At 39.7% G+C, this 23,938-nt stretch overlaps 1 protein-coding gene across 1 annotated transcript in view; it reads left to right on the forward strand.

Annotated features, from left to right (window-relative positions):
• The window catches only part of hace1 (HECT domain and ankyrin repeat containing E3 ubiquitin protein ligase 1), a 66,358-nt gene that overhangs the window by 17,077 nt on the left and 25,343 nt on the right, over positions 1-23,938 (forward strand). The window contains exons 4-12 of the mRNA XM_079241178.1: positions 3,314-3,418; positions 3,531-3,606; positions 3,685-3,816; positions 16,983-17,065; positions 17,134-17,230; positions 17,308-17,409; positions 17,483-17,589; positions 20,191-20,341; positions 22,811-23,109. Of these exons, the coding sequence (XP_079097304.1) occupies positions 3,314-3,418; positions 3,531-3,606; positions 3,685-3,816; positions 16,983-17,065; positions 17,134-17,230; positions 17,308-17,409; positions 17,483-17,589; positions 20,191-20,341; positions 22,811-23,109 (1,152 nt within the window). The remainder of the gene's footprint in view (positions 1-3,313; positions 3,419-3,530; positions 3,607-3,684; positions 3,817-16,982; positions 17,066-17,133; positions 17,231-17,307; positions 17,410-17,482; positions 17,590-20,190; positions 20,342-22,810; positions 23,110-23,938) is intronic.

Consider the following 23,938-nt stretch of genomic DNA (forward strand, 5'->3'; position numbering starts at 1 on the left):
GAGATTCTAACTTTCACAAGGAATACATTAACATTATTGCAGAAGTTATTCATAATGGCTACGCCGAGCAAGTGCCGCAGCACCAGTTGGTGGTGACAAAGGGCAAAGTATGGTACATACCACACCACACCACGGTGTGTATCATCCATGGAAAGATAAATTGCGTGTGGTAGTCGACTGTGGAGCACAATATAAAGGGACGTCACTCAACAGCCAACTCTTGCAAGGCCCAAACCTAACAAGCTCACTGGTAGGGGTTCTAATGAGATTTTGGAAGGAGCATGTTGCCCTGATGGCAGATATAAAGGCCATGTTCCATCAAGTAAAAGTAACTGAGGAGCATGTGGATTTTTTGCGTTTTCTGTGGTGGCCCGAAGGTAATCTAGGAAAGGACCTTGAAGAATATCGCATGACCATTCACTTATTTGGAGCAGTTTCCTCTCCAAGCTGTGCTTGCTTTGCTTTAAGAAAGACTGCTGAGAATAATCTAACTAACTTTTCACCAGATGTGATCGAAACGGTCAACAGAAATTTCTACAGATTCTACTTAAGCCTGTTACCGTTCCTCGCCTGGAGATCACCGCTGCCGACTCCGGGTCAGCCGACCTCCAACTCCAGGTCGGAGGCCGGCTGAGCAAAGCAGCTATTCCTGAAAACATAAAACATCCCCTCCTTCTACCAACAGACAAGCACATCTCCGGTCTTATCATTCGTCATTATCACTTGTAACTCGGTCATAGAGGCAGAAATCATGTCCTTTCTAATATAAGACGAAAGTTTTGGATTACAAATGGTCTCTCAGCTGTGAAAAAGGTTATAGCAAAGTGCGTGTTCTGCAAACAGTATGGAGGAAGAACAAGTGAACAAAAAATGGCAGATCTGCCTGAGGAAAGATTAATCCCTGATTTACCGCCATTCACCAACATTGGGGTAGATTATTTTGGGCCAGTTGAAAAGAGGGCGTAACATTGTAAAACGATATGGCGTCCTATTCACTTGTATGACAAGCAGAGCGGTCCACCTGGAAATGGCTTACTCTCTGGACACTGATTCATGCAATAATGCATTACGGAGGTTCATCTCTCGAAGAGGACAAGTCTCACAAATGACATCAGACATTGGCACCAATTTTGTGGAAGCAAAAAGAGAACTACGGGAAGCATTAGCAGCTCTAAACCATAACCAAATTGAGAAATCCATGTCACAAAGGGGAATTAAGTGGATTTTCAACCCACCATTTGGCGCACATCAAGGTGATGTATGGTAGCGTCTCATACGACTGATTAAAAAGGTCCTGCATTCTGTGCTTCGTCAGCAAATGTTAGATGATGAAGGATTTCACACTTTGCTATGCGAGGCTGAGGCAATACTCAATGATCGACCTATAACAAAGCTGTCAGAAGACCCCAATGGTCTTGAAGCTTTAACACCCAACCATTTGCTTCTCCTGAAAGGAAAACCAGTTCTCCCACCAGGACTTTTCGACAAGGAAGATCTTTATTCCAAGAAAAGGTGGAAACAAGTTCAGTACATATCCGATCTCTTTTGGAAACGATGGATCCAAGAATATTTACCATTGCTACAAGAATGACAAAAATAGACCAAGTACAAAAGAAGGTTCATTTCTGGAGATGTTGTCATTGTCATGGATTCCACAATACCCAGGGGATCTTGGGTGCTTGGAAGAGTTCTGAAAACATTTCCAGATAAGAAAGGTCTAGTACGTGTGGTTCGCCTCCAAACCAAAACTAACGTGATTGAAAGACCTGTAACCAAAATATGTCTATTATGTGAAGCTGTTGTCTAATGTAAATATAAGTCCGTGTATGGATTCTCATGCGTATTCATGTTTTTTTTTTGTGGCTCCGTTGATACAAGATTGTGTAATTGCTATGTCTTCTGCCACACGCAATTAGGGGCTGGTGTGTAGGAGCCATGTTTCTTTTATAAGCTCCCCATCCACCAGGGGGTGGTATCACATACCGTGACGCTTGTAGTGGGGGTTACTTAAGGGTCAGGATTTTAGGTGCACAGGTGTTGTTAATGAGGGAGGCAAATAGTTTTCTACTGTACGTCCAGCAGACTGTTATGCTTTTTATCATAAAAGGAATGTGCAACGAAAAAGACAATAAATTATCGACTGGATCTCACGAGGAGTGATCATTCAAGAGGAAGTACATGTAGCAAAATAATTAACCCATTGACAACCGGTAGCTTGTTGTAGATGTTAAACGCTACAACGACAAATAAACATTATCCTCACCACTAAATCATAATTTTGTTTCCAGTTAAGCAGCATAGTCTCAATTGCTTTTGCAATTGCCTCAACTGTGTGGGAAACCTTTGAACTCTTTCGCATGCAGCACAACGCTTTCCAGGTTGAATGATTCTCTGTCCACCCAGTGAGCAGTTAGACTGAGCAAGGAAAGTGGGGAAAAGTCGCTGCTCCAGATATCAGTAGTCAAGCTTATGGCTTGCACCTTTTCTAGCTTCTTTAAAACATGCTCCATTATCTCTTTTTTCATTCCAGGGACGGCTGTCTCTGTGATATATTTGCGGCTTCAGATTTTGTATTTTGGTACTGCGTGAGCCATAAATAAAGCCCACGCTCTCAACAAATAAAAGGGACAGGTTACAGAGTACAATCATTTCAGTAATTTTCTCAGACAGCTTTCTAGCTGCTGTACTCTTCTCGTCCCACTGGTCCCTCCTCTCAAGTGAGCTCACCAGGGTTTGTTGCAGCTTCTCGTCCCTCTTTTTCTTACTTGCAGTTGCCGCCGCCTCAAACCCTTAGTGTTCGTTTGCATGTTTCGTTCGCAAATGTTTAATCAAGTTTGATGTATTGAAACTAGTGGTTTTACTTCCACCTCTAGCAACTTTAAGACCACATATGTTGCATGTAGCTGCTGTACTTGCTGGAGTTTCGATACTGAAATACTTCCAAACTGCCGACATCTTCTACCTTGTATCACACTGGTTTGTTTTTCCTGAACCTAAAAAAGCTGTTCTGGACCAATAGTAAGTTAAAAGCTAAACATGTGTTCTCACAGCAGCGAGTGTCAGGCAAGAGAAGTTAAAGGAGCCCTGTTCTAAATTCAATATTAGTATTGGCAAATGGCACATGTGCGATTTTTTTTTTTTTTTTTTTTTTAATTTTTTTTTTTTAATTTATTTTTTTTGTACTTGTCAATGCCGATACCAACATTTGAGTGCAGTATCGGGACATACTGATGCTAGTATCAGTATGGATGCAACACTAATGTATATATATTTATAAATAGCTGCTCAGACTGTCTTTGTTCTGCTCGTACAGTTGCGGGTCGGTGGAGTGTCTGGTTCTGCTGCTGAAACGAGGAGCCAACCCAAATTACCAGGACATCTCAGGATGCACCCCTCTCCATCTCGCTGCTAGGAATGGGTATGATTGCATATGTTAAAATGTTTAAACCATTTTTTACCCCATCTAATCAGTTCAGACTAGGACACCAACTCCACAACTATTAACTGACATGAACCAAATGTTTCCTCAGACAAAAAAAGTGCATGGGTAAATTGCTGGAGTATAATGCTGACGTCAACATCTGCAACAACGAGGGTCTGACAGCTGTGAGTTGATTTGGTTTCACTTCTATGAGTTAAACCAGTATCCTGATTAAATAGTCTTTGTATGAATCTCTGCTGCAGATACATTGGCTGGCTGTAAATGGGAGAACAGAACTTCTTCACGATCTGGTGCAGCACGTTTCCAATGTGGATGTGGAGGATGCTATGGGGCAGACAGCTCTACACGTAGCCTGTCAAAACGGACACAAAACTGTAAGACCACCAAGAGAAATATGTCATTTGATGATAGTGAACAAAGTCTAGATCTTCAACCATTTTTGTCCAGATGATCCCTCTGCTGTTAGATCTGTCCCAGTATTATCATTGCAGCCCAATTTTAATGATATGAAGCACTCTGAGGGTTTAAATCAGTACTGTTTAATTTGGTCCCTCATTCGACCAAATTTAATAGCACTGGTATAACTGAGGACAAGGTGGCAGTGTCTTTTACCAACAGTGTATGTGATCCTGAAGCATCTCTAGATTGGATCAATGAACAGACTGGATTGGTAACTGAGCAACAACTCAACAACTGGTTCTGTCTGGATGGGTTTGGGTTTACACTCTTTCCAGATGTGTTTCAGCATAAAAAAGCTAATGACTAGCTTTTATGAACTGGATTAGTACGGATAGTTGGATTAACTGCTGTCTTCACAGAGCACGTTGCTGTCCCCTACTATTGGTTTGGCTTCTGCAGCAGTCTGAGGCTCTAATGGACATGGACTGGTCTTGTCTCTCTTTCCAAACACAGATTTAACTCAACTGTGACTTCCTGGAAAAATGATTTTCACAGATGTTCAGGAAACATAGAAATAGACTATTTCTCAGAAAAGGTAAACTTTCTGTTTCATAAAGAGGACATATGCAAAAATCCCTGTTGTAAGTGTTCAGAATTGGCTCCTTTCAATAAACTACCCCAGGACATGATTTGGGTGTAACTGACTTTAAAATTAAATGTCTAAAAAGCTTGTTTAAAAATCTTCTCGCAAATAATGTCCAAAGTGATGAAGTTCATCCACCTGTTGGTCTTAAACACTGCTCATGTCTGTGTGGGATTTGCTCGCCTTGCCCGTCTGCAGCCGACAATAAGCAGTAGGAGCTGTCACCAGCGAGATGGAAAATGTATTCCTAAGGGTGCATACACGTCAAGATAGTCCGAAACACTCAGTCCAATTTGGGACTCGGCTCAGGTGTGTATCCATGCGGACCGAGATGCACTTTGGTCAAACAATACAAACCATTAGAATTATATATCCCCATTCCCACAAAAGATGGTGCTACACAAGTATTTAAGAAAAGAGAGGACAAGACCCGTGTGAAGAAGAAAACTCTGTTTCCTCCACTTAAGAGTTAAAGAATGAGACAAAACTATTGCTGCTTTGGGTATAAACAACAGATGAGGCAGAGAACCTTTAACGTCATCGCTATGTATTTACCAACAATGCAATACTGCGCCAGATGCAGTAAGAGACTTTTTTTGGTATCTTTTTCACATATTTGGTCAGCTTAAAGCAGACCGAGACCTGCATTTGAAGGCGGGCCGAGTCTGATCTGAATCAGAATTTGTTTGGCGTATTCACATTTTCCCGAACGAAGCAGATTTTCCCAGCAACTGGACTAGGATTCAAATAAAAAAGGCTAATTTGAATGTGCGTTAAAAAACTCTTAGAATCAGAGGAATAAGGACCTACCTGGACAAACTGCTTTTTTGGCAACACTCCAGAAAGATAAGAAATTGCCTGTGGCCTGTTGGTCTGCAGCAGACACAAGAACTGGACTGTTTTAGAAACTTTGGCTATTCAACACAGAACTTTTAAACATAGAGGGATCAGTTTCAACTCTCCGTGGACAAACGTCACAGTTGCAGCATGTAAGTATTAAAAATATAATTCCGAAAAGCTATTTGTCACTTTTGTGGAAGGGCTAATGCTAATAGCCAGTGTTGATGCTAATAGCTAATGTGAGTTGTTGCTCCTGCTCTCTGAACAATTCATACTACTTTTGCTCTATTTATGTTTAGTTCAATTTTATATTTGAACAGTTAAGTCTGCATCACAAAATCTACAGATGAGAAGGATTCAGGTCTGATGATGTTAGTATCTGTCTGTCTGCGGTATTAACATCAGTTGCTCTCCTTAACAACTCCTTCTCACCTTTTAGATCTGTAGGTGTTAATATGTAAAATCATTTGATCTTTTTGAGAATTTTTGATTATTTTAACTGCTCTCTTGCTTATATAAGAGTAGTGTTCATTGCTGCAGTGTCAAATGCTACTGGAGTACGATATGGATTGTTTAATATTGCAGCCTGGAATCTTAAACTTCTCAGGAATGTTTAGTTTTTCAGAGCTGTAAAACATGTGATGGTAGTTGGAAGGTAAACTACGCAGTAATAGCAGGTTTGTGGGTCTTGATGTTAATGTTGGTATGTTTGACATATTTTTATTTTTATTCTATTTTATTTATTTAAGTTTAGTTTTGCTTCTGATAATTTTATTTAGCATTTTCCATATTTAGAAAAATTTACATCATTATCAGATTTTATTGTTTTTTTGAACTCTGGACCAGTTGGGTGTGTCATAAAGACTGAAAGGCACAGGTTTCATCCTCTTCAGATTAATCAGATTCCGTGTGTTTACACCACTTGGAGTATTTACAGTGTGTGTCCTAAACACCGTTGTTGCCGCGAAGCTGAATAAAATGTCCACTTCTAGCAGTAGTATAAATATAGTTGTGATCTCTGATATAATTTCATTGTTGAATCACTTTGAGCTGTGTTCACTGTAAATATGTTTTACATTTATACTATCATAAAACACAGAAGTAATGAATTTATTTAAAGATATTGTTTACATATCCTTCAATCCCATTTATTTCAGAATAATGAAGTTGAAGTAGCAGTAACCTTATGGAGGGTTTGATGCGTATGTGGAAGCAGGTGGTGTGATTCTGGAACGTCACCTTTATAGCAAGACATTTCTAATGGAGGCAACATCCTTCTTTATTATGATGTTTGGCACATTGAAACAGGAATTCATGTCTAGATGGTGTAATTGAGGAAATGTAGCTTGATGGATACACGCATTATATTATTTTATCTAATAACAGTGTTTTCCTCATTTTGCAGGTTTGCATTTTGCAGGCAAATGCAGGTTGAAAAATCATGTGAATGGATGTTGAGTAAAACTGAAAAATGTCTTTGGAAGACTGGGAGACAAAAGATCTTTTTTTTTTTTTTTTTTTTTTTTGTAATTTATAAACGTCTTTGCTCCTTAGCAAAAACATTTTTACGATCTTAGGAATCTGTGTGAAGATTCCACAGAGCAAGTGATGTGAGAAACGGATATTTATTTTTGTACAGGAACGTCTGCTTTCTGCAAGCTGGACAAAGTGATGATGATGACGGCAGATGTCGAGAAGCTAAGCCACATCAAGCCTCTTTCTCCACTTTGCACCAAACAGTTATTTCCATTTATTGGTAGTTATGCAAGTAAACACAGTTGTCATAAAAAATTTCAAATAACATGTCCAATTTTTTTACAATTGTTTACCAAATTAAGTCTGCTGTTTATTTTATTGTGTTTTCATGATGATTCCATGCAGACTCTACCTGCAGCCCTGCTCCTCTGTCGACAAGAAGGCAAATAGTCTGCTGACCTGCTTCATACCAGCAAAAGCAAAGAAAGCAAAACCAGTCAGCATTGACCCAAACTTAAGAAGTTTCTGAACTTTTATTGAACAATTTTCAATAGTATTAACATACAGAATATTACTTTTTTTTTTTTTTTTTTTTTTTTTTTTAGATTTAAACAGTTTCATAACTAAATATAACAAAGAAACATCTATTCTAAATGAGTACTTTGCTTTCTTGCTCTATATGTTTTTGCTGTGATATTTGTCTGTCAGACAGTCAGCAGATTGATCTGGTTTCTGATGTCTTCTGTGATCCAACACCATGTGGAGAAACTGCTTTCCATCTTAATGACCTGACGTCACCATTTCTTCTTTTTCCATTTTATATTAATATTTACATTTAATTAGTATACTTGTTATACTTGTTGTTCTACATGTTTATACATCTCACAATGTTGTACATATTTTGCAAATAATACAGGTTTGACTATACAGTTGCGCAAAGTCTAACTTTTCGAAATGAAAGATACATGACTAAACTAAATTTAATTGTAAAATTCAATTTGTATTTGCATAACTTTTTGTACTTAAGTAATGACTAATATATACAAATTCTCTTCTCCATTCCTGATTTTCAAAAATCCATCCTCAAGCCTGTAAGTGTTAAGAAAATACATTGAAGCAATCTGCAGAGCAGGAGGATCAACCGTGCATGCTGGCAGCTCAGGAATTTTGGCTGAGTCATCTTGTAATCTTGAAATAAAGAATGCAATATATAAAAGGAAACTTTGACAAAATAATCTAATGATCACTGCTTCATAATTCATCCTGCCTGTGGTATGGACTTCTGTCCATACTGATCTTGCTTGATCTTAGTGCTGCATTTGATACAGTCGATCATAACATTCTGTTACAGAGACTAAAACAGTTGGTTGGAATTACAGGTACAGCGTTAAGCTGGTTTAAATCATATTTATCTGATAGACTTCAGTGACAGGTCCTCCTCACAAACTACAGTAAGTCATGGAGTTCCTCAAGGTTCTGTACTTGGACCAGTACTCTTCACGCTATATATGCTCCCATCCATCCATCCATCCATCCATCTTCTGCCGCTTATCCGGGGTCGGGTCGCGGGGGCAGCAGCCTAAGCAGGGAAGCCCAGACTTCCCTCTCCCCAGCCACATTTGCCAACTCTGCGGGGGGGATCCCGAGGCGTTCCCAGGCCAGCCGAGAGATGTAATCCCTCCAGCGTGTCCTGGGTCTTCCCCGGGGTCTCCTCCCCGAGGGACGTGCCTGGAACACCTCACCAGGGAGGCGTCCAGGAGGCATCCTGACCAGATGGCCGAGCCACCTCAACTGGTTCCTCTCGATGCGAAGGAGCAGCGGCTCTACTCTGAGCCCCTCCCAGATGACCGAGCTCCTCACCCTATCTCTAAGGGAGAGCCCGGCCACCCTGCGGAGGAAACTCATTTCAGCCGCCTGTATACGCCTGTATATATGCTCCCTTTCGGCAAAATTATTAGACAACATGGAATAAACTTTCATTGTTATGCAGATGATACTCAAATATATTTATCCTTTAAACCAGATGAAACAAATCAGTCCAATAGGCTACAAAATTGTCTCATAGACATAAAGACTTGGATGACTAGAAATTTTCTCCTCTTAGACACGATTGAAGTAATTCTCGTTGGATCTGAAAAACTCGAGCTAAATTTTCCAGTTTTATAATGAACCTGGATGGCATTACTTTAACTTCCAGTGCTGCAGTGAAAAACCTTGGAGTAATATTTGACTCGGACCTGTCCTTTGGTCCACATATTAAGCAGGTTACTAAAACAGCCTTCTTTCATTTACGTAATATAGCCAAAATTAGGGACATTCTGTCTCGGAGTGATGCAGAAAAACTGTTTCATGCTTTTGTGACTTCAAGACTAGATTACTGTAACTCTCTATTACTGGGCTGTCCTAAATATGCCCTGAAAAGCCTTCAGCTGATCCAGAATTCTGCAGCCTGAGTCCTGACCAGAACCAGCAGGAGAGATCATATTTCTCCAGTTTTAGCCTCTCTTCATTGGCTGCCTGTTGAATCTAGAATAGAATTTAAAATCCTTCTCCTTACATATAAAGCCCTCCACAACCAGGCACCACTATATATCAAAGACCTCATAGTTCCTCATATTCAAAGCAGAGTACTTCGTTCGCAGACTGCAGGCCTAGTATTGATTCCTAGAGTCTCAAAGAGCCGAGCGAGACCCAGAGCCTTTGGTTATCAGGCCCCTCCCTTATGGAATGGTAAATGGTAAATGGACTTGTACTTCTATAGCGCTTTTCTAGTCATACAGACCACTCAAAGCGCTTTACACTACTTGTCACATTCACACACACTCACTCAACACACTCATACCCCGATAGGCACATCGGGGGGCAGTTTGGGGTTCAGTGTCTTGCCCTAGGACACTTCGGCATTTCAGGGGAAGCCTGGAATCAATCCCTCAACTTACCAGTTGAAGGACAACTGCTCTTCCTCCTGAGCTACAGCCGCCCCAATAAGCTCCCAGTTAGTGTTAGGGAAGCAGACACCCTCCCCACCTTTAAAAGGACATTGTGTAACATTTACATCCGCCTGACGTTGGAATTGTCGCTACAATTCTAATGCATGCGCGTTCTGCCACCTCACTTTCTGAAAAACAGGCATCGTAACGACGGTAGCCAACGTGTATCAAAAAGCCTCGGCAACACCGACAAAAGAATGTCATCTGACCGTTCATGTAGTGTTCACTCAGGGCAAGAGGTTCGTGGTTTCATAAATATTGTAAAATGCATCCTTCGTAATCATTCGTGTGAGTTTATACTGGCCAAAAAATAATAAAAGAAGTTAAAAAAAAAACAAAAACAAAAAACATGTAGCAGCTAACAACGGTAACAAACCGTTACCAAAATGATAATGTTGCTCTAAAACGGCAGTGATTCTTACAAATTGTGTACTATTTACTCTGGCTATATTATCTATTTTCACTTTAATGTGCGTACATTAAAAGAGCTCAGGTGATTCAGCGCAGACAACTGCATGGAGAGGAAGAGTGAAAAGAGCGAGAGGGAGAGGCAGAGGATCGGTAGGATGCAGGCGTGGTGGAAGACGACAGTCACGAGCACGTCACCTACCGGCATCAGCGGTTGAAGATGCTGCGAGAATTGAAGATCTCCAAAGGCAGTGAAGAGAAGCCACAGAGGTGAGCTTATCATTTATTTGGCCAGCAGCATGAATATATGAATTTCTATTCCCTGCTAACCTTATATGCATGTAGTGAAACCATAATCAAAGTGTTTTATGGTAAATAAAGGGAAATATGGTATACCTATATAGACGTTTTGTTTTTTTTTACAGCTGTTGGTAGGTCATTGGTCAATGTGATTTTTTTTTTTTCACTGGATTACCTCAAATGTTAACATTATTACTGCGTGTTGTACAGCCTGTAGAAAACCTACATAAATGGCTACTAGTCTGACCCCATTTTATTTCCTTTCCTTCAGAATCTTTTGCAGGAGATGGGTCTTGAAGACTACAGAGACTTCACTAGATTGGTGGAAAGACAGCCTGGCCTGGTTAGTTTATTGGCAGAGCGTCAGAAGAGACACAGTGACACAGCATCTTCTGTGAAACAGTATTTTTTCAGGAAGAGGCATGTGCACACTATCAGTGGTAGGCAAAGGTAATGAAATAAAGTACTGTCATGCAGATGTGGGTAACATACCAAGACCTCTGCTGACCTGTGTCTGGACCAACTCAGATGTTGATGGAAGAGGTATCGGGGGCACAACACCAAGTGTTCTTGGGTCATCCGGGCAAAGAGGCCTCTTCCGCAGCATCCCAGCTCCACTTGCGACTCTGCCCCTAACAATCCGTGCTTGCAACTCCCGAATGTAAGAATAAGATTTCTCCGACTTTAGGGCATACAGGCTGTACCTTTGGGCATTTTTGTTGTACTTTTTCCTGAAACTGAATAAAAGAATGTCACTTGTAACATTTAATCATTATGACAAAATATTTTTTTTTCAAATAATAGTATATTCATACAATTAGGCCTGTAAATGTTGGGACAGTGGTGCATTTTTCATATGCTTGACTTTGTGTACTACAGCAGTGGATTTTCGGAAAGAAAAAACAAGATCTAGATGAAATTAAAATAAAACAGTTTGTCTTATTTCCTCAAGATAATTTTCAAGTCAATTTCAGTAGAATACAAGTTTAAGCTTAGCAAATTGTGTCACTGTCCCAACATTTTAAAAGCTTACTGTATGACAATGCCATTATTTGAAAATAACAGAGTGAATGAGATTTTGAGATACATTTGTTGGCCCGTGGCTGTCCTGTAGGTTAGTCGTTCACGGTGAAAATTGTAATCCAGTGCTGCATGCGGAAATCTGGACTCGTACACTCTGGAAGTGAATGTCTGTCGCTTGCTGGCGTACATCAGAACATGGTTCTGAAATGACTCCAGATGTGCTGTTGATCTGGATGAATGGAAAAGCAGAAAAGGACATTTTCAGACACAAGCACCCACACAACTTATTAAACTATAAAAAGTACTTGTTTTTCATGTCCCCACACTTTACCTGAAGCGCAGATATTTGTGAACATCCTTCAGCCAGCGCATGTTGAGGATTATATCAACTAGTGCCTTGTGGCATCTGGAAATTCCTCTCAATCCACTTTTTTATGAGTATTTTCTAAATGGTCATGATGACAGCTTCCCGTTTCCTAGGAGTGAGAGTTGCAGGCATGATGCAACACTCCAAGCCAAAGTGCCTGAGTAAAGTAAAAAGCAAAAGTAAAGTAAAAAGCAATTAAATTAATTTAAGATTCATGCCATTGACTTTAAATGCATCCGGAAGCTATGTGACACGTTCAGGTGGAGGGTTCGGCACGAGGCGAGGACCCGATGGATGCGGCTTTAATTAATAATATTCTTCTTCTTCTTCTTCTTCTTCTTCTTCTTCTTCTTCTTCTTCTTCTTCTTCTTCTTCTTCTTCTTCTTCTTCTTCTTCTTCTTCTTCTTCTTCTTCTTCTTCTTCTTCTTCTTCTTCTTCTTCTTCTTCTTCTTCTTCTTCTTCTTCTTCTTCTTCTTCTTCTTCTTCTTCTTCTTCTTCTTCTTCTTCTTCTTCTTCTTCTTCTTCTTCTTCTTCTTCTTCTTCTTCTTCTTCTTCTTCTTCTTCTTCTTCTTCTTCTTCTTCTTCTTCTTCTTCTTCTTCTTCTTCTTCTTCTTCTTCTTCTTAATATTACAAGGACATATATATATATATATATATATATATATATATATATATATAAAACATTCAATAAGTATTTATTACTATGTTTATAATTCACAATATTGGAATTTATTGTTTACCTTTGCTCAAGGTATTCAATGTCCGCAGCTTCATCTCTGAAAATAATAAATCAGAAAATGAGTGAACATACTAATTTAATTCATACTTGTGTTCACAGAAACAACAGTAAAATTCTGTAACTGCAATGACTTACCTGTCAGTGCCACTTGAAATACTTGATAAAGATGCACCAGGAACTTGATGAGGTTTTCTCTTGATAGGGGTTGATGTTTTTCCGCTCCAAAGACCTCTCTCATAGCTGGACAAATCACAATCACCATTACTCTTTAAGTATAGAAAACAACTACAACAACAAATGTATTACAGAGACTCTAAACACAGAAGGAAACCCTGCTGTTGTAGCAAATAAATGATCAGATTATGCCGCATTTGGTTGTTGAAATTATACTGAAGAAAAGCTGATGATGATGATGGTGGTTTTCATCGTAGGAGGAGGAAGAGGATAGAGAGGAAACGGGTCTGCTGGAACATAGAGACCCACAGTGGATTTCCACGATCATGCATCGCCACACATCACCTCACGTGTGAGGACTTTCTGAATGACTGTTGATGATACCGTTGTCATTCTCAAATTCACTATATTTGTGTATCTGTTTTTAAATTTTATAAAGTTATGTTTACAAAAGTACTTTTTTACAAAGTATCACAGCGCTATGTACAATTCTTGCTACAAGGTTATCTCATAGAGATATGGAATGTCGGATATCTACGGTTAGAGAATCAGAGAAACTGCAAAACGTTGCTATTGGATAAGCCACTGCTAAATAAATAATATTCTCACATATGATCGAGTTCTTAAAAATGTTCCCTTTACATAAAAAATTGTGTGTTCACCTTCAAAATCTCTGAGCCGTGTTGGTAACCCATGTCTGACATTACATAATTTATTGAACATTAATTGTAAAATGAAAATATATATTATGACTATGGTAAACACAACCCAATGAAAAACGTTTCTTTAGGCCAATTTAGGCAACACATTTGACTTACTTGTCGAGAAGAAAGTTGGCAACTTCGGGATCCCTTTTAAACCTGTCTGTCTTCACCACCTTCCACCTGGAGAAAGCCAATCTGATGTTGATCCTTGTTTTTTGTATTTCCTGGTCACGCTGCCTTTTAAGTGTCCTTTTGCGCTTTCTCGGCAAAGGCAAACAGGGCTTCCGTGCTGCTGCTGCATGTCCGTGGTCCTCATCTTAATAACAATTTAACACGATTTTCCCCGTTGACGGCAAGCCGTTGGTTCTTGCAGCTTTAGCCGTTTTAAAACGACCAATTCACTGATAATTTTCAGCCCAGTAAAATGCCTAATTTAGGTCATTGAAAATAATAATTTGATCTAAAGTTTATAAGGCAGTTCTTGGATTAACTAAATAAGTGGAACGCATCTGGAGCTTTATAACAAGAATTGGCGATTATTTATTCCGCCGTTGGGGACGTTTGTCTCTTCCCGGAGGCTGTATATTTTATGATTGCAGACGGTCATAGCGTGCCCTGCTGGCTTACCCGTTGAATGGAGAAACAAATCTAAAATATTTAGTTTTATGTGGATGTGTCGGGCTTCTAACAGAGGTCATAATACACCAAAGATAACGCACATATAAATACAGAAATCGGTTTTGGTCAGTTAACAACAAAAAAATCTTACACAATGTCCCTTTAAGACTCGGCTGAAGACTTATCTTTTTGATAAATCCTATAGCTAGGGATGGTTAGCATCCCTTAGTTATGCTGCTATAGGTTTAGACTGCTGAGGGACGTTTCCTGATACACTGAGCTTCTTTCTCTTTCTCCTTATCTCTCTCTCTAACCCCCCAATAACAGTGTTGTATCATTAACATGTATGTCTCCTGTCTCAGCAAGTCTACCTGTCTGGGAGTAGCAGCCCCCGTTGTCTGTTGTCTTTCTGTCCTCTTCCCCCCACACAGCAGAGACAGATGGCTGCCTGTCCTGAGCCGGGTTCTGCCGGAGGTTTCCTTCCTGTTAAAAGGGAGTTTTTTCCTTCCCACTGTCGCCAGTGTGCTTGCTCAGGATGGGAGATTGAGTTGGACCTCCAACTCAATCTGTTGGTTTCCTTATATAGGCTGTTATGAACTGGCTTTCATTATGTTTTTTTCCTGTCTGTAAAGCGTCTTGAGATGGCATTGCCGTGTTTTCACGCTATATAAATAAAGTTGAATAGAATTGAATTAAGCAGATATTCTTCCAGTAGGAATTTTCTGACTTTCCACACGTTAAATGAAAACATTTTAGGTTTCTTCTTTCACATTTAGTCATGAACAACATGAAAAAATTATATCAGTTTATTTCAACCATGCAATTGTGAAAATGGATTAATAATAAAAGCAGAATTAGAATAAATAAGTAAAACAATCCTAAATGTAATAACTAAGTAAAAGCTAAATATGGAATAATTTAAAAATGAATCACTCAATTGTAAATAAATTAGTACAGTTTTCAACCAGGATACACATGCCTATTTTTTTTCTACAGATCTTTTTCTAAAGGTGTGTAGTGCTGGATTTCTTTTTTTTTTTTGTTTGTTTCACCAAGCCCTTGTGACCCTCCAGGGAGAGTTGATCCTGATCAGTGCAGGAGATGTCAAACATATGAAGCTTGTGACATACTCCACGAGAAGCAAGAACTTTTTGTTTTTGAGGCCCTGAGAAGAAAGTTACGTTAGCTGTGTCTCAGTCTGCAGACTATTTCCTACATAGTGCCTTATATAGTGCTCATGCCATTTTCTGGGGATGTCCGAATGTTCACAGAGAAATAAGTAGTTCACTCAAAATGACCAACAATGCATCTTGAAAAGTAGTGAGCATCGGTGGTCACTCTTCAGGTCAATATAGACCACAAGCAGGACCTTTGAAGTGGCACAAGTGACACAAACGTCAAAGCAGGCTAAGAAAAAACTATAGATAATTAATTTTATATCTTTGCTTGTTGAGTAAATGTGCAACAATTAAAAAAAAAAGGAAAAAATAAAATATATCTGGATTTGCAAGAATGTGTGGTGGTTGCTATGGTGACAGTCTGTGAGTCATGTGATCTGCCATGAGGAAAAAATAGTCAGCTTTGTGTCCAAATCGGCAACAAAATGAGTGCACTATGTAGTGTGCTATATAGTGTAGCCCACTGTAGTAAACAGGGGGATAGGGAATATGGTGGACATTCAGACAAAGCCACCATTTTGTTCGCGCGGGCGTGTTTGAAGACAGTTTTTGACACATAGGGCTGGCAAAAGCGTTTTCTTGTGGGGCTCCAAGAAGTATGTGATTGATTGTGATTTGAGATGGGCATGGTTAATACGGAAAAGCACACTGACCAACTTGGCTACTTTATTGCTAAATCTGGTGACTTTCAAAACCACCTTGGCGACTTTTTTTTTTTGTTAAAGGATCCCGCTTCCTCCTCCTTGATGCGGGATATTGTGTACCTGTTAATCAAAAGGACATGCCCCTAATTATCCAGAATTTTGAGATGAAAATACTTCTAAACGAAGAAGTTAAAAAAAAAAAAAATCATGACCCCCACAGTTGTCATAAAAGTAAACCTGACCTATTAAACCTAAAATGGTTTTTTATACCAGGGTGTAAACATGTTTATTTCTGCTGTCAAATTGGCCTTTTTTTTTTTTTTTTAACACGGGGGTTTATGGGGATTTGTTCTGTTTTGGAACCCCTAGTGGGTTGCAGTTCCCCTAGAGGGGGAACTGCAATTTTTGGCACTTCTGCGTGGGCTTCACTTTTAACCGCCAGAAGTTTGCACTTGGTTTAAACACATCTAATTCTCATCTACCTTTTCTGCTTCATGTTGCACAGGCAACTTTTATAAAGTATAAAGGTTAGATGTGACAGCAGACCTTAATGCCTGAATATATTTCTATTAATGCTTGTTCAACCAGCTGGCCTTTCAACAAAGACTCTCTTCTTCAGTGTCCTGTTGGACCCATCTGATATAATCAGCATATAAAGACAATCCATTTTGAAGTCCAGTCATCTAGAATATGTCCAGTGTGACTTTATACCACATAACCTTTAGAAAGATTTTGTCTCATGCAGCCAATATTCAGCCTTACTCATACGGAATGACAGAGCAATTTTTTTTTTCTAGTTATGAATTGTCCCTTATGTATCACACTGTCCTTACTTAAGACTGACTGGGGGTGAGGAGGAAGACCTCCCATCCAACGAATTGCTGTATCCAGATAGATTCAAATGGCTCCTCCTCTTTCACTACCGGTCCCTCAGATATCAGTCCATAAGCTGCTGCAGGAAGATATAATCTTCTGCAATGTCCCAGTATAATGTGACTCTAGAGCTGAGCTGTGGTGTGAAAACATGTCCTTTCCAGACGGTGTTGTGTCTCCTGGACAGCGGAGCAGACATCAACCGGCCAAACGTCTCCGGAGCCACGCCTCTTTACTTTGCCTGCAGGTAACTAGTCAAGAAAATGGAAACATCCAGTGCTATACACAGCTGATATAGCCCATTCTGTTTCTCAGCCATGGTCAGAGGGACACGGCTCAGATCCTGCTCTCCCGGGGGGCCAAATATGTGGCTGACAACAATGGAGTCACTCCGCTGGATCTTTGTGTGCAGGTGGATATATAGGTTCATCTTACTTTCTGCTTTCTGTTGTTGTTCAGTTCCTGTTGTAGCAGCTGTCATTTTTTCAGGGAGGGTATGGAGAAACCTGTGAGATCCTGATCCAGCACCACAGCAGGCTGTTTCAGACCCTGATCCAGATGACCCAGAGCGACAACATTAAGGAGAACATGGTGATAAATCTATCTGCTCCACCAATGAGACGTCCTGAGATGAGTTTCAATCCTGATAAGAACTTGTTTTTAGCTCCAACAGGTTCTGGAGCATGTTTCCCAACAGAGCAATGGCCATTACCATCGGATCCTGACCAGTCTGGCTGAAGTAGCCACCACCAATGGACATAAGCTTCTCAGGTATAACTATGCACCTTCAATCTTTTTTTAAAATGTCGTTAAATGGAAGGGCTGTCTAGAGTTAGAGCCCCAGGCACAGATATAGAATCAAAGTGTGGGGTGGCTTTGTTCACTATTACCATAAAACATCTGAAGTTGCTTTAGGCAAGGCAACGTAAATTTATCTGTGTAGCACATTTTGTGTACCAAACACTTCAAAAAGCTTTACATAAGACATTAAAAGCATTACAGATGCTATAAAGAAGCATAAAATTAAAATCTGAAATACTTTGCTGATCCCAGGACAGAAATTGTTTTAATGAACTGACATCCCAGTAAAAAGAAATTTACTTGCAGTACAACCTGACCAAAGTAGTCAGACACAAACAGACAAACACACATAGAAGTAAACACAGCATGCTATTTCATCATATTAGAAAGAATAAGATGAGGTAAATAGGGGGGCTGAGGAAGAAAAAAGAAGCGTGTACTGCCCCTCAATACGAATAAGCACATACTCAGACAATCACAATATAGGGAACACAATCAGATAGGGTGGGAAACAGGGTCTCCCAGCACACTGGGTGTGCCAGCTAATTAGCACATCCGGTCCACCGTTGCCTGGAAGTGGAATCACCAGGGAGGGGTCCAACGAAGGTGGTGAATCTTTAGGAGGCGTGTCTGTGATTGAGCATGATTCTGCGTGCATCTGTGTGTGCAGAAATGAGTCTGTGAACTTTATCTCAGTTCATTTCTCCAGCCTCTGCTGCCTGTTGATGGAATAGTGTGGCCTTGGAAGACCTGAGTCAGGAAGGTCCGCAGGCTCATGAGGATGGGAACCTGGGGAGGGTGGACAGCATCAGACAACATTGCATTCCAGGAGACTTGACAACCAGCCTGCTAAGGCTAGTTAAGTGAGCCAGATTCAGAAAACAGCACTTGTTTGGCTCTGGCTGGGATTTGTTTTCACCATGTCTTGAATCCTTAGTGGTCTTTCACCGGATTTTGAAACAGCCAAATTAGGGGTTAGTTTCCACCTAGCCAAGCTGACAGCTTCTCCAAGTGGTTCCCCACCTCACGGGCCTCGCACTTCCGGAGCAACCAACCTGTGGCAAAATCCATCACAAATCTGAGTTTTACTATACACCAGAAAAACACACACCAAACAGCAGAAACCCAGGTATCATAAATCCAGTTATGTAGATGCAGCCTGGTGTTTCCTGCTGGTTGTTTTTTTGGGTTGCTCTGCGCCTGAATCATCGCGAGACTTTGTCTACTTAACGCAAGGTTGATATGTTGCGCCTCTTCAAAGATGGCTGCGCTCTGTCGGGCTGAGTAGGTGAATGATGTGCCGGGTTACAAGCTGTTGCTGTTACTTTTGAGACTCCGATCTTTATCTGTTATGAGAGATAACGTTTTCAGATGCCTCTGTCAGCATAAAAGAATGACTTTGTGTTGTTTGGTTCGGATTGGTTCATTGGAACTGGCCAGGTTCCATATATTGGATGGTGAGCTAGAGTTTTGAGCCTGAAGAACAAGCCTAAAGTCGAGCATCTACCAGAGCGGTAGGAGGCACTGCAGTCGTGTTCACACATTCATATTTCCCTTGAGAGACTTTGGATTTTGCCTTTTATAGGCTATGTGTGGATAAGAAGCGGCTTTGACGGGTTATATGTATTTCTTTTTTTTTCCTCTTGTCTTTGCATGCATTGGACTCATTCAAATCCCCACAGTGAATTAAATGTTATTGTGGAATGTATATATGTATGTACATGAGCAGTTTTCACTTAGGAAAATACATCACCACTATTAACTGGAATTCTCTGTCTGTAGTTCATTGGTCCATTAAACACACCATTTTCCTCCAAGCTGAACCAAGCCTTCTGATATTGGACTGACATTCCCCGTAGTTGTTGGCGCAAATGCTACATAAACATCTTCCACGTCCTCCAGAGAAAGAAGCGACAGACCCATGACCTTCACTTGCTTCATGAATCCATCATGTATCCAGCCGCATGTGTTCCGTCAGGAAATGCGGGCTCTTCTCTGTCTGTTCTTTGGTAGAAAATATTTTATCATTTGCATTCACCAGCTGACCAGATACATGGTTTTAAATTTGGAAAGTAATGCAGAGAGAGGCTCAGATAGATAGAATGAATATACAAAGCAGCGGCAGGGCAGAGTGGGAACAGAAGGGAAAGAAAAAGAATCCGCTTTCTTTGAGAGAATGAACAAAAAGATGACAACAAATAGCAAAAATCAATATAAAATCATAAATTAAGATTATTTAAGCAAGATCAGTTAAAAGTTATCCTGCAGGATTTTAGAGAAATCCTGGACAATTGTCAACCATAATTTACCTTATTTTTCTGATGTCTTTTTACACAAAATGTGTTTAACCCATGTTTTTAAACATCCATTAAACTAGTTAATGTTCACAGATGGAGGTACATCCAGTTATGACCACTGTCTCCTATTGTCATCAAGGTTACAGATGTCTTTAAATAATTATTATCAGAGAAATGATCAGATTACTTTGTATTTTCCTAACAATATAAATGTGTAAAACCACATCAACAGTTCTTTGCACTTCTATCTGACTCAATGACTGTCTCTTTACAGTCTGTCCAGCAGTTATGAAGCTCAGATGAAAAGTCTTCTGAGAATTGTACGAATTTTCTGCCATGTTTTCCGGCTGGGACCCTCCTTTCCTAACAATGGAAACGACATGGGCTACAATGGCAACAAGACTCCTCGTAGCCAGGTTTTTAAGGTAAACAGGAACTTACATACTGACATTAATCAATACCTCCAAGTGAATACTGATCAGTCAAAACTGTAAAACTGTACAAATGTATTTTTTTCATGCTTATTTCTCAAACAACTTCACTCTTGATCAGAAGTACCAAATTTTCAAAGAATGGGAAGGAAGATTTTTACCCTTTAAATGTCAGTCTGATTATTCAAATACTTTTGCAGTTTCTTCACTTTTTAGGAAAAAAATGTCCCATTAAACCTTAATTTTGAACCTCTTGGGATTCCAGTGGATTGCAGATAGAATGCCTCAGGTTTTCCTGCAGGACTGCAGAAATGCCAAGGAGTAAATCTAACAGATATTACAGATTATAAACACAAGAGTTTCATTTGTGTAGATAAACACTTATATTTTTCACCAATAAAATCACTTCTATTACAGGCCTGTGCAAAAAAAACATGCTGTTTGTAAAATATTCTCTCAGGTCAAACCAAAGTTTCAGACGAGTCCACAGCTGGTGGATGTTTTGTGGGTTAGAAGTTTAGAGAACAGAATATGTCCATTATTAGATAAAAATATCTCAACTTTTAAAACAGGAAAGACAGAGCAATATTATTTTGGTAGAGTCAATTTATCTTGTAAGGAGTTTCAGTGCACTTTCAGTGCAAATACAGAAAACAATAAGATGTGAACTGAATGTGAGCTAAGAGCAAACTGAAGAACAGTTGCTTAGAAAAAGTGTTAAAACTGCATTACCTTCTTAGCAAGGTCATGTTCAGCTTTCCCATGAGAAAATTAAGTTATGTATCCATGCAGTTACAATGTAATATTCAAAGTGCAGAATGTTCACAGCACAGAATATGATTCACATAAGATGCTTATAATGGTATCAAGACAAAAACAATACGAAACTATGATCTTTATTTTTCTAGAACATTCATTCATTCATTTTCTTAACTGCTCAGTCAAATTAAAGGCTCGCAGGGAAGCTGGAGCCTATCCAGCAATCATTGGGCAAGAGGAAGGATACACTCTGGACAGGTCTGCCAGTCCGTCGCAGAAGAGCTGTAGCTCAGTTGAAGTTGAGATCAGTGACTGCTGTCTGGCATTCGACTTCAGACATATTTTTATTCACCGTGGTAATTAACACATCTATCTATGATGAGTAAGACCAAGGAGTCAAAGCCATTACAGTTCAGGTTCCGCATTCAGCTCAATCTGGTCTCCAGTAGGTCGGACCAGTGACATAACACCATAATAACCCATAAATAATCAAAAGTCCACAGTATAAAGAAGTGCAAGTTTGTTAGCAAGATTTTTGTATTGAATGAAATATGCTTTTAGAAAATAAAATGAACAACATGCAATTTCTGGAGAAAAGTAAGTGAAATTTTAATATTATGAAGTTACACATTTCTACACATCAGCTTCTAGATGAGATGGATCTATAACAGGGATGGGCAACTCTGGTCCTTGAGGGCCACATTTCTGCAAGTGTTAGGAGTTTCACTGTTGCAATTCATGCTAATACCTATCACACTTAACTAGCAGACTGGTGCAGAACTTAACATCAACCTCTGGATCGGTCTGCTAATTAGCCATTGATTTGAGTCAGCTGTGTTGCAGCAGCTTACTTCTGTTTGTTTCTAAATTAAAGTGAGGCTGTCAGAAGTGTTCTGAGAGACACTGTTCATGAGTAACGGAGTAATGAGCGCACATGTGTCAAGTGATTTTTAACCTCAGTGAATGTAAAAAGTAACTAAAGTGCCTTATCCAATAACCATAAGGGGATATCTGCTAACAGTACTAACAGTAGAGTATTAAAAACATAATAAATATCTATGGTTCTTTTAAAAATTTATAGAAAAAAAAATCTCTGGATAAATTTGCAATTAATCCAGAGTTAACTGAGGACATTTAAGATGAATTGCAATTAAAGATTTGAGATTAATTGCAATTAAATATTTAGAATGACTCATTTAAACAAAAAAAAAAAAAACCCTCACATGAACATAGTATTTATCAAAGTTACTTTTATTAAATTATTGCAGTCAATTTTTCTTGCAGACCAGGTTGTACTTTCTGGTGGGCTGCGTTTTCTATGTAGATACCTTTAGCTCAGAATGTGGAATGATTTCTGCTTCTCTCGTTATGAATCAGTTCCTTAATAGCTCAAACATGGAGAAACCTGTAACCTACTAGAATTCACAGCTTTGAGTTAAATGGGTTTTAAGCATGGTGCTTGATGCTGATGATGCTACATATGGAGAGCATGTTAGCATGTTAGCAGTTTGACTCAGGGCAGCCTGATGGGGCCCCAGGGGACTACAGACTCTTTCTGTAAGAGCTTGAAATCTTGCATTTTCTGCATCTGACTGAGTTTATGTTCCCAGCTGAACCTACATTTTGGTGGAATGTCTTCTCTTGTCCAACAGCTCCATTGATCATTTCCTGGTCTTTTCTTTCCTCCTGTCTGTGTCTTTACAGCCTTTGGAACTTCTCTGGCACTCCCTGGACGAGTGGCTGGTGCTCATCTCAACAGAGCTGGAGAAAAACAGGAACAACCCAAATTCTCCCTCCTCCAGCAGTGAGATAGCCTCTCTGCTCCTCAAGCAGTGTGATTCGAACCACTCCAGCTCCGAACTCCCCTCTCTGCTGGACCACCAGATCGTTATGAAGACAGAGGCCTACACTGACAGGGAGGATGTGATCTCCATGACAGCCAGTCGGCTCAGTGCTGTCATTCAGGCCTTCTACTTGTGCTGCTCTTGTCAGATGCCACAAGGGTCAGTGCTCAGCTGTCCAGGAATAACCATCCAATGAGAGAAAGAATTAAACTCTGAAGTACACCTAAACTTTTAGCTGTTCCATACTGTTTTCTGGTCTGAATTTAATGTACCAGATGGGTTGTAAATCTTGACAGATTTATATAAACTCCTCCCAGTCCAAAATTTCACCTTTGTCATTTGAAAAATATATACATCTTTGGAAAGATAGAAAAATCAGTTTTCTGTTAAATACAGAAGACTGAAACCCAGGCACCTGTTTCAGTAATTTCTTCATCAATTAATATGTCAAATTAGAAAAAATGGGTGAAAAATAAGTATCAGAGACTAATCAGTCATACCTTTAGTTCATCCTCTTGCCTTTAGTCAAACCTCTAATATTCTGTCATGTAATAAAACAGAACATCCAATCAGGTCTGATCTTAGATTTATGGCCTGCAGAAGCTGGAATTGTTCAAGTACAAGTTTATTTATGTTGCACATTTTTTTGCAACAGCAACTGTCCAAGTTGCTAAAAAATAAAGTAACAAGCAACAAACAGTGCCCAGTTGGGCTTAACCCAAAAGGGTTACATGGACATTGATTCCGAATGGTCTATGTTCCATGCCTCTATTGTTGAGGCGGCCAGCTGCAGGGTCATTGGTGCCTGTTAATCCCAGAACTCGTTGGTGTACACCAAAAATGAGGAATGCCATCAAGCTGAAAAAGGAGTCCTATTGGGCCTTCTTGGCCAGTGGGATTTTGGAGGCAGCTGATAGGTACCGACAGGTTAAAGCCTGTTACATCCTCCACGGCAGGTCCATACATACTACACGAGAAGCAGGTCTGC

This window comes from Telmatherina bonti (assembly GCF_933228915.1).
Source record: "Telmatherina bonti genome assembly, chromosome: 5".
Lineage (NCBI taxonomy): Eukaryota > Metazoa > Chordata > Actinopteri > Atheriniformes > Telmatherinidae > Telmatherina > Telmatherina bonti.